The 15,707-nt window shown below is 35.4% G+C and overlaps 1 protein-coding gene across 7 annotated transcripts in view; it reads left to right on the plus strand.

Annotated features, from left to right (window-relative positions):
* ZNF385B (zinc finger protein 385B) overlaps positions 1-15,707 on the plus strand; it is a 147,868-nt gene that overhangs the window by 109,071 nt on the left and 23,090 nt on the right. For all 7 annotated transcript variants that reach the window (XM_054277780.1, XM_054277781.1, XM_054277785.1 and 4 more), the window contains 2 exons: positions 3,526-3,636; positions 15,524-15,686. In XM_054277780.1, coding sequence (XP_054133755.1) covers positions 3,526-3,636; positions 15,524-15,686 — 274 coding nt within the window. The remainder of the gene's footprint in view (positions 1-3,525; positions 3,637-15,523; positions 15,687-15,707) is intronic.

The following is a 15,707-nucleotide window of genomic DNA, read 5'->3' on the forward strand; positions in this document are numbered from 1 at the left end:
GTACACAGAATGACTGAGTGGCACAAAGATAACTCAGGATGTGGTATAGCTCTTATAAAATTGAATTTTATGAAAGTATATTTAAACAAAAATAATTTCTTTGCACTGAGGACTGTAGGCATTGGAAGTGCATGCAAAGAGTGCAAACTGGTTTGCATCAGTTTCAGGGGTAATTATGCAAGACAAAGTCACTGGAATTTATCAAATACACAGAAAACTCCTGAGTCTGGAATTTTTTTTGGTGGGAAAATATTAAAAAAGCAGTAGGAAATACAATGTCTGTGCTGCCCCGTTCTGTCCTGTCTGTTGCTACACTTGTATTTTCGAGGTGCCTTTAAAGTTCTTGTTGTAATCTAAGTAGGTATAGAGTATTTCTGTCAGAATTCTCTTAATCCTTTCTCACTTCAATAGTTTGAGTGGTTTTAACAAGACTCGTTGCAAAAAAGATGGTGACTTCAACTTTCTTGGAAAGACATGTTTAAATTTAACTTTTTATTAAACCAATGAAAATAGGAGAACAATACTAACATGTTGCTAAACCTAGTTATGTCTACCAGAGCACTATTAATTGCTTTGTTAAATCCCCCTGTAGCATAAACAGCATAGTGCAGATTTTTATTTGCATTTGTGGGAGCTGTTAGCTTCTGTTATTATTTTGTTTTATAGGTCTGCTTCTTAAATACTGGTGCTCCCCACTGGGCAAACTATGCTGCGTCATTTCCTAATAAATACCTCGACAAATAATTCTCTCCCTCTTTCCTACTCCCTCCCTCCCTCCCTGCAGTGAAGAGGGTAATTTTGTGTAGGGATCTAAGATCAGTTTACCCTGCAGCATTAATCTTCTAACGGAGAGATACTATTTTATTTTTCCAGCATGCTGTAATCCACCCCGGTTTCTGCCATATTTAAAGTGTATTAATTGTTAATGCTGCACTTCTAGAATTCTAATCATGACCAGCTTGCACTCAGGGCTCCAGTTTGGGAGGGATCATTGCCCACTCCCCTGGGGATCACAAGTGGTCCTTTCTGGAGGCAGCATGAGCTGGATTATTTTTGTGGATTTTTGTTCTTGTGCCGCTGCATCTGTTTGAAGCTGGAGGTTGTGCACAGGCTGCACGGTGTGGTGGTGAAGCGCCTTGCCTCGCGCCAGGCTGTGGATTGTTATTTGGAGTGCACAGAGGAGTCATTGATCACTGCCTCTTCCCTTTGTACCTGGTTTGAAACGGGACTGCAGACACTTGTGGCTATTTTTGCTGTTTCCTTTCACCGATCTCAGACACTCCAAATGGTTGAGGTACTTTTGAACATTACTCTTTGCTTCTAGATTAACTGATTAACACTTAGTATTTAAGTTGAAACGTAAAAAATCTTCCATTTAAGAAAACTCCAGCCAACTTTTCCCTAATAATACATCAATATTTTAACATGTGTAATAAATGTAATAATATATATTGATTGTCATATCTATTGTAAAGTGGATGCTCAAAAAGCTTTTAATCTGCATGTATCATTTTGATATATTATGTAGGGGAATGCCATAAATGGTACAAGTCAGAAAAAGAGGGGTTTTTTTTGTTGTGTTTTAAGCTTTTAGACTTTGAGCTCTCACTATGTCCTAGAAATAGAAGAAACAGGCAACAAGGGCATTTATTTCAGGGTTTTTTCCGATTTTGTCACAATTCATTGTAACAACAATGCATCATTAAATAATTTAGTAGATCATTCCAGATGAAGAGGTTTTACTTTTGTATTGTCACCTGGTACCTCTGTGGCAATGAACTACAGTATTTAGTGGCAGAAGATAAGTATTAAATTACCTCTCTGGAAAATTTATCACTAAATGCCATTTACAAAATCATGCATTTGGTTTAAAATGAATTCAGCAAGAAACATATGTAGCCATTGTCCAAAAAAAAAGTAGTGTTTAATGTTAGGTAATATATTTGGGGAATGTCTCAGGCAGATACAATGCAGCATGCTTGTCTTGAATTGTTTTTTTGTGTGTGCACATATATGTGCAGAAAATCCTCAACAGTGCAGGCTTCTCTGGAAGCTTAAAATTTGTACTAAGGGAACATTAATGTCTTTATCTCCACGTTTAGAAAGTCTAGAAGCAGGTAATTTCCTGTTCTAATTCTTCAGTGGATCAGTTATTTCAGCTGTTCTCTCATCCCTTTGCAAGTTGGCTTAGTACCAAGTGTGTCTTGTGTATCACCTAGGATTAAACAGCCAGGTGTGGTTTGTTCCAATAGTACTGTAAAGGAAAAAATATCACTGTGGTTGCAAAGTAAGCTTCAGAAAAATCTAACTTTATAAAAAATAAAATTACTTTCTTCTGAACTGGTTTAGAAACAAAATGGGGAAAGGACCACTTATTTGTTGTTGTAAACTTCCATTTTTTTCCCTCTCCTCTTCAGAATCTATTGTTTATCTTAGATAAGGATGAGGGACCACACATACACAGATGCTTACGGGATCATTTGGGTTTAAAGGGGTCTCAGATGTCATCTGGTTCAACATCATGCTGAGAGTAGATGCAGTTGTGAGACCAGACCAAATATTCTGTGTTTCTTTAATTAGAAAATTTGGGTTCAGTATTTTTGCATCAGGAAATAAATTTTAATCTGTATTCATGTCACATCAGGAAGAATGACATGTTAGGACTGAGGCCTCATTCCAGTAACACTTCTAAACTCTGTTTTCTGAACGCCCTGTGTCATTGCCCAGAGTGCTCTGTGATCCTGAACATATTCCTGACCCACAGCAGTCCTGATATTTAGCAAAGATGTAATCAGTTCTGAGTTCCTGAAATGGTTCAGTCAAATTTTGGAGTAATATATTCAGATTTTTCCCTTATCTCACGTTTCTTACAGTGTTAAAATGTTTTCTGGAGCATGCTAACTTTCCTGGTACAAACACTCCCTTCATGTTCCTCCGAACTTCAGCCTTCCCATGGGCTCTGTCACTCATCAGTTCTGCATGGGAATGCTTGGGGACTGCAACCTCTTTTCCCAGCAAGTGGTATTTGTAACAGAGCCTGCAAAGGACCTCCTTTCACAAAGATATCTCCAGGGGAGAATATTTTTCAAATAAGTGCTAATATTTGTGTAGAAATGAATGACAGTAACTTGTCAGGGTGCAAAAGGGGCTTCTGTAATCTATCTGTTGGGGCAGTGGGTGACAGGGGAGGGCTTTTATTTGCAATTCAGGTGTGGTAGGGGGGCCCTGCAGCCCAGAAGATGTTCAGGGTTGGGGAAAGAACTATTTAGTAACCTGGGGATGACACCAACAATGAAGCTGCATTTTCCTCATCAGCTTTGGCATGCTACCAATTCCCTAACCTTTGTTAAATCTAATTATTGTGAGGGCTAGAATCTTATTTCTCCTGTTTATCGAAGAAAAAGAAAAGAGCTTTCTGCTGGAAGTGGTTTTGTCTTGGTTTGTTTTTGTTTTTTTTTTTTAATTTTTCTTCTGTACTGTTTATTGCCCTGAAAAGTTGTAAATTGGTTATTGTTTGTTCTCCAGATGGATCCTGTGCAAAAAGCAGTCATAAACCATACATTTGGAGTGTCCATTCCCCCAAAGAAGAAGCAAGTCATTTCCTGTAATGTCTGCCAGCTTCGTTTTAACTCTGATGTGAGTATTGCCAATTTTCTTCCTTATTTTTTTTTTATTTGGTGCATTAGGTATAATTAATCTAAATCTCTTTTTCCCAAATAACTCGTTCCAGTTCTACCTGCATTCTGCTCAGCCTGATGGGTTTTTTTTTTTGTCCACTCAGAGGTAGAAGTCCATAAAGCATGAACTCTTAATTTTCTTGGATAGCTCTGGCATGATATCCAATGCCATGTCCATAGGTGATGTCCCACTTGATGGTGCAATAACCTTCAACAGCTATTGCAAAAAGAAATGTTTGCCTGAGGGTTTTTTTTAAGGAAAGGAGGTGAAGCAGAAAAGTTTCCCAGTGAGTTCTTCAGGTCATATTTTATTTTCTTCCAGAAGAAATGGCTTTTTCTTGTTGTTTATATGTCCTTGCTGATAGTCTTTCCATTTCTGAATGAAGTCACTCTTCCAAAACCTTTCATTTAGAATAAATATAAACACTTAGTTCTAGCTGTCATTTTGAGTATGAGAAATTCAAAGAAACTGTTTCCTGAAGGTTAATTTAAAAAAAAATCATTACAAAAGAGTACACTGGTGTTTTTTTAAAATATATCACCATTTAATGTATCTTCCTAAGTAGCTTGAAAATTAAAGAAATTCAAGGAAACTATATCTAAGAAGATTATAACCTTTGATAGTTAAGGAGTATGTATTTGTTCTTGGAGAATATTACTTATGTCATTGAGTTAATAAAAATAAACTCCAATTCCCAGTTTTCTTTTTTTTTTATCTCAAGGTTAAGACTAAATCCTGAAGTGATGTGTTAACATTATATATTTTTCTGTCATAATTTTGGTCTCAGAAACCAAATTTCTGTCATAATTTTGGTCTCAGTTTGCAGGCACCTCCTCCAAAGCCTTTGAGTATTTTGTGCTCCGTGAGGTTTGCAGTAAAGCACCCATACCCATTACCCTGGTTTTCTCTGCCTCTAACATTGCACTTTGAGCAGTGCCTTGTGAAGTGTTTTCCCCAGTTTGCCTTTCTTGTCTAGGCTGGTAAGGATTTTGAAGCAGTGCTATCTCAGCTTCAAATTGATTTCTAAATCTGTCATCATTTGACAAGCTTATTAAACTTCCTTTGAAGTGGCAATATCTGCTTAGTTAACTTATCTCAGAAGTCATTATTTTAAATTTAGTTTGCTTGTCTTTCTAATTTAAGGTTAAGATTTGAGGGAAAAAAAATCTTTTCTGCTCTTATACTTGGTCCAGGTATGTCCTTTTACTGATTAAGTCAAGGAACCAATAATATTTTTAAAATTTTTCTTTGTCTTCGTGGATCTTGCATCTGAGGTAGATCCATCACCAGTGAGATGGCTCAGGCTGCCCTCACTCTTCCTTCTCCTCCTGAGGTCAGGATCCCCCTGATGATGGGACCTGTCCCAGAGGGGTCACTCACTTTGTCTGTGCTGCCATTCAGGTGGACAAACAGCACTTCAGGCAGATAAATTGAATCACAACTGAGTGGCTTGAAACAAACAAACAAAAAAAGATCTGTCATACCATTTTGTACTTCTGTCAACCAAGCAATTTCTCCTGTCTAGGCTTAGAAAGTAAAACAAAAAGTGCTTATCATATCCTGCTTTAAATAGTGGCATCATAAAAGTATTTCAAACTATAACTGCACTTCTTCTGGGCCAGGTGTATTCAGTAGGGTGGTGTGATCTTTCTTCCTAAATTTGATAAATATATTCAGTTGTAGTTACTAGAAAATATCATCATCTCTTTGAAATGAATGGTTGTAAGAAAGGATGAAGCACTATCACTGTGACACTTTACATGCTGAAATGCAGCACCTTACTTTCTACAGCAGTTTAGTTTACCAGGGCATCCATAAACAACACAGAAATTTGATTTTGAAAAGTGCTAAGATTATAACAATGTTATGAATACCAGAAGATATTTAAATATAAATCTAATTTCACAATTGTTTCATAACCTCAGCATCCAGGAATATTTGGAGAATGAGTCTTCATACTGTACTACTTCTATTACAAATGCTTTCTAGCCTTTCATTGCATTATTTAGCTTCTCCTGAGAAATAAGATTCTAATTTTTTCTTCAGGTTCAGTCATTTAATCTAAAGAATTATTTATATGAGCATTTTTTTTTCCTGAGCGCGAGATCCTATCTTGTTGGATGTTATTCTCACCTATCCAGTTAGACACCTCTGCCCCTTCCATAATTGGCATTGTCATCATTTCACTGAGGTAAATTTCACTGTATTGTATCATTTCACTGGTAGTGGGGTTTCAACCAAGCTGTGCAGACTCACAGTTCTGTCTTAGCCTGTTGAAACTCCTGTGCAGAAATAAAAGTCTGGACTCTTCATGTATTTTTCTTTTTGGTCCCTTTGGACAAAAATAATGCAAAATTGTGCTCAGGGCATGGAATAATCTTTACAATCTATCCTTTGTTTACTGACTAGGGGAGAAGGGAGTCATACAGGTGTGAACCTTGTAACTGCTGAATCTTTGAGGAAATCCATTCCACCATGTGACATGCTTTTGAGTAGCATCAAACTCTGCTAACCTGCATAAAAACTTCAGTGTAGCACATTGCAGAATAAGATTTGTAGTGCAGTCACTCCACACTTGCAGTTTCTTCTGGCCCTACAAGGCTGACATAGTTTTGTTGTTGATAGGCATTCCATTCCTTTGAACTTTGTCTGACCTAAATTATGCAATTTAATGAAGTTAAAATGGTAAAACTAAACTAAAAAGACTCTATTTCGGCTTTTTTAATTTTTTTTTTTAATTCTCCTTAGTGAATTTCATTTGCATGGTGTTAGAGGATGCTGACTTCATTCTGGTGGTGTTTTATCAATTGCACAAGAAACACAGACCAGACAGTGGTTATTCATCTGTGAGAAGAAAATTGGTTTCCCTGCCTGCAATCTTTTCCTTGTGCTGTGGACACTCACTGGTCTGAATCAATAGACCAAAATCAAAAAAAATCAGACTACTCAATTTGTAGTTGTCAAACTTCCCACTAAATTAATACAGTGAATTGCAAAGGTTTGAGGTTTCCTTTGCTTGTGTATGCACGTTTAGCTTTGGTGAGAGTGTTCTGGCATCAGATTCAGAGGCCAGGATCTGCAGCTACCTGCAGGAAAAGAAAGATCAGAGAAGGGAGGAAATTTTAAAATTTAAATATTTAAAAGTATGTTGTCTTGAATGTGGAATTGTGCATATTGAAGTGATGGCTTCCTTACTTTCAAAAATAAAGTTCATGGAATGATTTTTCTTCTGCCATATAATTTAAATAGTGTTTTCTAAGTGAACTCTTCAGGATCTCCCAGTCTTCAATTTTTAAAGTACAACATGAAGAAAACCTCTGTGTTCAGATTCTTAATTTTATCTAGTCTTAACTTGATATGTCTGTACTCTTCCAAAAAAAGAAATCATAGAATTTGACTCATACTTAAAGACATTCACCATCATACTCTAACTGTCCTTTTTTAAATTTTTAGCTGTATTTTAGTCAAATTTGTCTATTTCCTCAACTGGTGTGTGGCAATAAGTCTCCAACAGCTGTGGACCTTTGGCTCCAAGATGTCTATTCTATTATGGCATCTGACACTGTAGCTTGCAGCCATAAGGCAAAAGTGAGTTGTAGTTGGAAGGATATTTGTTTGGTTTCTGCAGAATTGCTCTTTTCTCCTTATCTGAATTATTACCTTGTGTTTAATTAGTTTCTCTGCTCTTCTCCCTCATTATTTTATTTTATTGTTTATTCTTGAGGTTGTTAGGGTTGTTTAGCCTGGAGAAAAGGAGGCTCAGGGGTTACCTTATCACTTTCTATGCCTACCTGAAAGGTAGTCAGTCTCTTTTCCAGGAAACAAGTGATAGGATGAGAAAAAACGGCTTCAAGTAGGTCCGGGGAAGGCTTAGATTAGATATTAGGAGAAATTTCTCCATCAAAAATAAGTTGTCAAACATTGGAACAGACTGTCGAGGGAAATGGTGGAGTCACCATCCCATGGAGGTATTTAAAGGTTGTGTAGGGACATGTTTTAGTGGTGAACATGGCGGTGCTGAGTTAACATGTGAACTTGCTCTCAAAGGCCCTTTCCAACCCAAAGGATTCTGTGGTAGTCCACAGACTTTTAGAAGCTTAGATACTATACAGTAATGCCAGTTCTAATCTAATCCCTTTTCCCAGCAACCAGGCTTCTCTATATCCAAGCTTGCAAATGCATGATGCCAGGTAGTACATGTGTTATTGTTCTGATTTTTGTTTGGAGGTGTCCTTTTTGTAAACAGATTTTTGTCATCTGTTGATCATGCCTAAAATAAGCAAAAATGTCTGCTTCCCTCTGCACACTTTGTTTCTTATAGAAATGTCTTTGGCTGTGGTACAGCCTGGTAGGTACTCTCTTGTTCATAGGGTATAATTGGATTGAAAATAAATTTGTGTTTGCACAGTGTGTTGCTGTGTTGGTAATGACTGCAAGTCAGCCCTGATTTTGGTGTCATCTCAAAAATCAAGAGATGACTCAAGAATCAGGAGCAAACACCTTGAGGCAAAGCAGAAAAGCAGATCTAATAAATTGGCATTAAAAGACAATGAAGGTCATCTTATTGTTAAATGCATTTAAAGCTAATAAAGATGATATGATGATCGTGCTCATCTTTCTAAAAAGCCAGAAGGCAAATGTTTTAAGTTTAGGCAGGTATTAGCAAAAGTTGACTTTACAGATTTAAATAAATCATTCATGCTGTCAAAAGGATAATAAACAAAATAATCAATAGCATCACATAAAAATGTACAGAACTGTCATTGTCTTCTGTCAAACATTTTACATTTTTCTTATTTATAAGACTATATTGATTCTTTGGGTATGGAGGGTAGTGAAGCAGATAGGAGGTAATTAAAAGCATAAATCTCAGCAACTTGTGAAGGTAATTTTCTGTTTTGTAGACAGAACTGACAAAATGATGGAAGTTGTTAGCTCCAACATGACAGAAATACTGCATGATTATAGGGTACGGCGTTATAACATGATGGAAGTTCTGTTCAAATAACAGCTATTTAATGGAGCTTTTAACTAAGTTTGGTAAGGTATTTTAAATATGAGTTGACTTTTTATGACATGGCTGATATTTTCACAGCTCCTTGGTTTTTCTATGCTCTTTTCAATAATAATCTACCTCACTATTTTGAGAAATTAGGTGTTAGAAATCTGTATGGATGGAACTGATAAACTAATGCATAGCTTTGGTGTAAAAAATGTATGAACATGCCAGGTTTGCAGATTTCTTCAATTGCATCTATTATTAATGAAAAATGAGATAAAACTATATTTTTCAACACTACATCCTAATTTATTATGTAATTTTTATTAGAGTTATGATTCTAGTCTAACTTCTTCATAATTTACATACTCAAATGTGCATACTCTTACAGAATGATTCTAACAGATAAACTAAATGATCAAACATTTTGTAGACATCTTACCATTAAGAGAGCTTTCTAGTTTAGGGTCTGCTGTGAATTAAAATAACAATATTTTACAAACATAAATACCTCTCTGCTCCTGTCTTGCACAGTTAGTTTCCTTCTCTACCAGGACCACTGCCATTGTAATCAACTTGATGTTTAAAAGTGGGCAGGAACACAGGTGTTGAGAGGTGTTCTTTCTAAAATATAAATTATGACTATATTTAGGATATTTATTTTTTTAGCTTGAATTCATGTAAAATTTTTTTGTGATATGCAGGAAAAAACTCGTCTTTATAAGTACTCCATAACAGAATGCAAGTTTTCAGGATTATTATATATCTGTTCAGTCTTTCAGTTGTTTCATTTTCCATGGTTGAACTGTTACTGGCAATGGCTTTTGCGGTATTTTCAACAAAAGATTTTTCATTAGAAATTACCAATTGTATCATTGAGGGTGGAAAAGACCTCTCGGTTAATCAAGTCCAGCCACCACCGTGTTCACCGCTAAGCCCTATCCCCAAGTGCCACACCCAGGTGGTTTTTAGACAGTTTCAGGGATAGTGACTGCACCACTTCACTGGGCAGCCCGTTAGAGTTAGAATTGCTGTTGGGAGCATTTCCCATCCAAGGTGGAATTCCTGCTTTAAGAAGGAGCAGTAGCAAGGGAGAAGAAATAGGAGCTGTGAACCACCTTTTTCAGTTCCATTTAGTTGTGGCATTCACCTAATACTGCGTGCTCAAGGTGCGAGCCAGCATTTCCCATGCGGGTGCTTCAGAGCCTCCCTTTATTTCTGCATTTCTCCTTCTTTCTGTCCATGCAGATCTACATATATTTAATTGTATATGTAAATAGCCAGACTGGATGATGCGGTAGCAGGTTCAAGCATTCAGATAGAGTTGATGGTACAGCTGTCTTATTTCCATGAAGAACTAATGAAGGGCTATTTTAGCTGCTCTTGAATAAGCCTATAAAAAATCTTGATCTCACACACATATGCACTGAACCTTTAGACTCACTCAAGCCTTCCATCAGGTTAATGTTTCTTTGTGTAGCAATAAATTCAGTTAATTAGTCATTCACATCGCAAGTAAATTCTAAAACTCAGTCACTTGAGAACTGTCAAAATGAATCTTGTGGATTTCAACTACACTGTCAGTCACTGCTTCTGATGGGGAATATTCTGTTAGCTTTTGTGCTACAGTCTTGCCTGTAGTTCAGAGGTTTTTTAAAGGTAATACTGCTATCAATGAATCCATATGATCTACCTGTTTCCTGGACATTAAATCTTTTCAACATATGCAGATCTATAAACATTTTTAACTTTCTGCAAAGTAAAGCTACTGAAGTTGTTTTAAGCCCTAAAATAGGCTAATATCATTGACATTCAATTTCAAAAGCATGTTTACATGTAGAAGATAATTTAAATTGTTGATTTTTATTAAATGCAGTCCAGTATATAAGGCTATTGTATATGTATTGTGTGTAGTCATACAGTTTAACATCCGGCTTGGATTTCAAATTTAATAATTTGTAGTTACAAGTAGCAATTTTAAATAAAATATTGCATTTTTATCATTTTTAAGAGCAGAAAAAGCTATCCTTTCTTACAGCCAAGTTATTAATCCTTATGAAATAGGGACTTTCTTAAAAAATTAAAACATTCATAAAGTTTGATTGATTAGAGGTATTTAATTTGTACTAAAATTTTGTGGATTGAACTAAGGTGTATAAATTTTAAGGTGTAAAAATTAGAAAAATTATGGGGAAAAATTACATGGTTATTTGTCAATTATACTCTTAATTATTTGCAACTTAATTTAAAATACAGCTAGTGACTAAGCCATGGTCTTAAAAATATGTAGACATATTTTTTTACTGTTATAAAATATGCATCCCATTGATCAAAAAATAATGCCAGACAAATGCATAAACACTGTTTTGAAATTTGGCCTGTCAGTACAAAGGTATTTTTTACATTCTGATTCATAATGTCATGTTTATGGCAGCTTAAAGATTTTCTTGTTCATTAAACCTTACTAGCCAGTACTTGATCACCTTCTTTGCTGTCTAATAAGTAGGCAGGTTCTTTTTTAAAATGTTATAAAGTATATATATATATATCAAGTTAGTAGATCACAGTCAGTTTTAGATTCAATTAAAATTTAAACTTTCTGTTCAGTTAAGGAGTTCTTTCATAGAAATATTTTCTTATTCCACTTTCTCAAAAAGTGTCCTTCTAACCTATTATGCATCCAATTTCAAAATGTTAATAATGATAATTCAAAGGTGAGGTTTAATACCAGCTATGTAAGCAATAGATGTAGCATAATATTTTTGAAATGAAAAATAAATATTTAAATAATATTGAATTGTGGCACAGATAAATTATTTTACTGTTGAATGAATTAATCCCTACAGTAAATGCAGCTGTTTACACTGGAATAAAGTGTTTTGCAATTAAAATCATTATAATATAGGAGTATAGAAAGATACTTTAACTTAACAGGTTTTTATTTTGGTTTTTCCTAATTTTTTTTATTTTCTTAAATATTGTTTTGCTGACAAACAATTTGCATGAATTAGTTGTACTTAATGATGATCAAAAAGTACCTTCAGTATCCATTTAAAATATTGTATCCTGAAGGTATTTACTCTTAAGTTAACTTTGTATTTTAGTGGCTGTTTATATTAAAATTAGTGAAGTATCTTTCTTTTATGCACATGAATTTTGAACCCTATGTGTACACAACTTCCTAGGGATTACCAGAGCAAATGAAAACAAATTTTCAGCTTCTTGCCTGAAGTAAAAATGAAAATTGTGTACATCATGGCTTATTTCAAAGATAAATCTAGTATTACAAGGATATACAAAGGTCATAGCTTCTGCTCTAATGCTGTATTTGTGTCATAAGCCAGATTTAAGTGAGACTTGGAACAAATGCAATTGTCTTGAATATGGCACTTGTACAAATATTTTATAAAATTAGAGTTATTAATGATCAGGGGATTAATAATCACAATAATTGGTATCAGTAATAATCAGAACTTGAGTTCCAATTTCAGATTGCCTCAGCTGCCCTTTTTCCTTTTGCTTGCTATGACTCCAGAAAACTCCAGAAAAAAGGTTTATGTAACATGGTAATACAGCATTTCAGTTACCAAAAGGCAGCTGAATCAAATGATTTATCCCACACTGCAAAAAAGTAAACTCTGAACTTCAAGTGTATCTGAAATGACTAGAAAATAGTGCTTATGTGGTTAGGAAAGATTGCTTCCATACTTTAAAGAATGCTCCTCTAACTTCATGCTTGGAAAGAGTATCTGTGTTTCTGTTCACAGAACAGAGATGAGTTGAGAAAGTCTAAAAACCAGAGGTTTAACAGTATCCAGCCCCTGAAACTTGGCAAAGTCAATGCAGAAACAAATAGTTATCTACTTAACTGACAAAGTGAGGCACTGAAACAATTTTTTAAAGGTAGATTTTTGCATCCCCTAACTACTTTAACATCCAACCTGGAGAATCCCACCTACCCCCTACTTTGAACAATGTTGAAGAAGGATGGCATTTCCAAACCCTTGCTTAGATTGGTCACAGCAATGCTTTTCAGCCTTATAACATACAGCTGTGAATTTGATATTTTATGATAATTGGAAAGCTTAGAAATTAGTCCGTTCACCATGTTTCCATGAAGCTTTGCTTGTTGTTATGGCAATCTTAATTTTAATTCTGCCTGGGCTTGTTTGTTCTCAACAGGTCTCATGTACACTATATGAGGATTGAATGAAGGGAGTCAAAAACTGTAGTAGGTTATCACTGATATTGCAGGCACTATTATTGCAAATATCAGCAGAAAGGCTTATTATCAAGCAATTGACTTACTAAGTCTTTCTCTTGAGTGCATTTATGTCTCTTATGTCATAGCTTTGGCCTCAGGCAGCATATGATCCTATCAACAGCACACATATGCGCGGAGCATAGAGTTCAAATATTTAAAGGGACATCATCAACTTGAGGATGCTTGAGTAGACAATCTTGTACTTGCTATAATTAAAAGTATTGGAATGGAAAGGGTATCCATTCACTCCAATTTTTAGCTCCATTTTTTGTACACTGCAATGTGTGAACAGTTTATTGGAAAACACTGTTCTGATGCATCATGTCACAACTGCAAAGCTTAAGAGAAATGGATAAAACCCAGCAAAGGTGGAGAGAGACAGGATGGGACTCCTGTGCCTCATAAGGCACATTGGCACAGCAGGGCAGAAACAGGACTGTGCTCCTCTGCCCGTATTCAGAACTGGACAGATCCAACCCAGAAGTTGACAAGTGTCCCTTTAAGTAGTGCACATAGTACTAGTGGTATAGCTGGTTAGTTGTTTCTTTATAATCCTTAAATTGTGTTTGTATGCGTGTTAATATTTCAAAGGTTTTAAAATCAAGAAATATTTAATAGCAATTGGTGAGTAAACTCTTTGCTGTTTTTATAATAAAGTTTTTAAAAGACATCTCACTTTCAGAGGAATTCAAAATAAAACTAATCTAGCAGCCTTTCTTACTGAATGCTTGCTTACTAAAATCTCCTGTGAAAGGAAAGATGCACCCACAACAACATACACTGTCCTTCTGAGATGCAAAGCACTGTTTCATGGGCTGTAAAATCACTTAAGAAGTTCTGGTGTGTAAGAACTTCACTCCTCTATTTTAGCAACAATTCTCCATCAGTTTAATGGTGCCAGTTACTTGTGTGAGGACTCCAACATGCTGTCTGTTCTCTTGCCCACTCCAGCTGTTTCTCCTCTTCACTTCTACTCTACCACATGATAAAGCTGTTATTACATGCTGTCCCAAGGTGATTGTATTGTAATGCCAATTTCTGCTGGTCTTAAAACAATTTTCCTCATTATGGCAGCACTCCTTATGGAGTTCAAGCACCTTAGATGTTATAGTTGCTCTTTATAAAAAGCATGTGACTCATTTTGTGGCTCGCTTCATTTAACACAGCAAACTTAATAAAGTAGTAGATAATTGATTGACAAGAGAGAATGAATGTGGATTTGCATGAACACAATAAAGTTTACTTGCACTGATGTTTTTTTATGCCAGGTGCCAAGATGAGCTTAGAAGAAGCATGCTTTCTCTGAGTGTTTTAATTTGAAGTAAACAACAATATTAACTTCTTTGGTTAATATGTAACCTTCAATAGAGGCACCTAGTGGTATGCCTAAAATAATGTTTTAAAATTGTGTTTGGAAATATAGATAATGTAATGCTATTGCTGAATAGTACAATGTAATGAAAACAGACTGGTTTGGAGAGGACTTTTTTCTTGCCCATTATTTGGTAAATTAATTTATTAAGAAGTCAAGAAAAACACTTAAATTCATTAGCTGAAATTTCCAAGCTTTGGAGTTTGTATTAAGTATGTAGTTCCTTAGTTTTGCTTCTAACAAAGTGGCCTGATTTGTCAAGGCATCTGATTATATAGAGTCAGAAACAATGAAGAGATTTGCCTTGAATATGGTACTATTGAAGAGGACTCGGTATCACTGAAAAAAATGGGCAGATATTTCAGATATTTATGTGCCTAGCTTTAGCTGTGCAACTTCAAAAACACTGACGTAGTTTCTGAAGCTAGTTTTAAGGCAAAGGTGAAGTAAACATTTCAGTACGTATTTATACTATTCTGTTTGGGCAGATTAAGACAAAATAAATAATAATAATTTTAAAAAGCTCCTCTTCTCCAGTCATACAGGTTCCAATCTTCTTAGCATTTAAAAAATAGCATTCAAGGCAATTTTTAAAGCAGTAAAGACTGGCAGGTATTTAGTTTTCTATGTTGTACTTGGGTCTACTGAAGTTTACAGGTATGGTGTTTCCTCATGTTAACCCTTATTTTTTTATCTAATAGTGAAGTGATATTTTTTCAATTGTCTCAGTTGCTGTTAGTATGAAGGTGAAAGTATTTTATGACATCTGTATTAGATCAAACAGAAGGAAAAATGGATTATTAATCATGTTTCAGCACAGCACATCTTTCTAACTGCAAGTAATAAAGATTAGGGAACACCACATGAAAATTGAGTAGCATCTCTCTGAATTGGATGTGTTTACATTTGTATAGTCCATTAAATCTTTAAGAGCCATAGAAGTAAAGAATTACATTAGGAGTGACAGAGCTTTATGTAATCTCGAAGCCTCTTTTTCCAAGTTGCTGAAAACATGCAATATTCATTAAAATCCTGTCATTTTAATATATAAGAACTTACATCCATGAAAAGTGTTAGTATAAAGCTATTAAAAATTTTTAGGTGGAATAATATGGTGCCTACTATTGAAAGTGTCACTTTTCTGCCTTGTCATACATTGTATTATATACAAGTGCAAAAAGAAGTGAGCCTGATTTGTTCTCCTTTGTAGAGCCAGGCCGAGGCCCACTACAAAGGAAGTAAACATGCCAAGAAGGTCAAAGCTCTAGAGGCAACGAAAAACAAGCCCAAAGCTGGTTCTTCCAAGGACAGCGCAAAGGTTAACACGGGCTGCTCCGCCACGCCAGTCGCAGCCAGCATCTCTGACAAATCAGGTCAATGCAAACTTTTTGTTC

Source organism: Melozone crissalis, unplaced genomic scaffold (assembly GCF_028551555.1).
Source record: "Melozone crissalis strain CALT ecotype California unplaced genomic scaffold, PUWL_Pcris_2 ptg000023l_1, whole genome shotgun sequence".
NCBI classification, from domain to species: domain Eukaryota; kingdom Metazoa; phylum Chordata; class Aves; order Passeriformes; family Passerellidae; genus Melozone; species Melozone crissalis.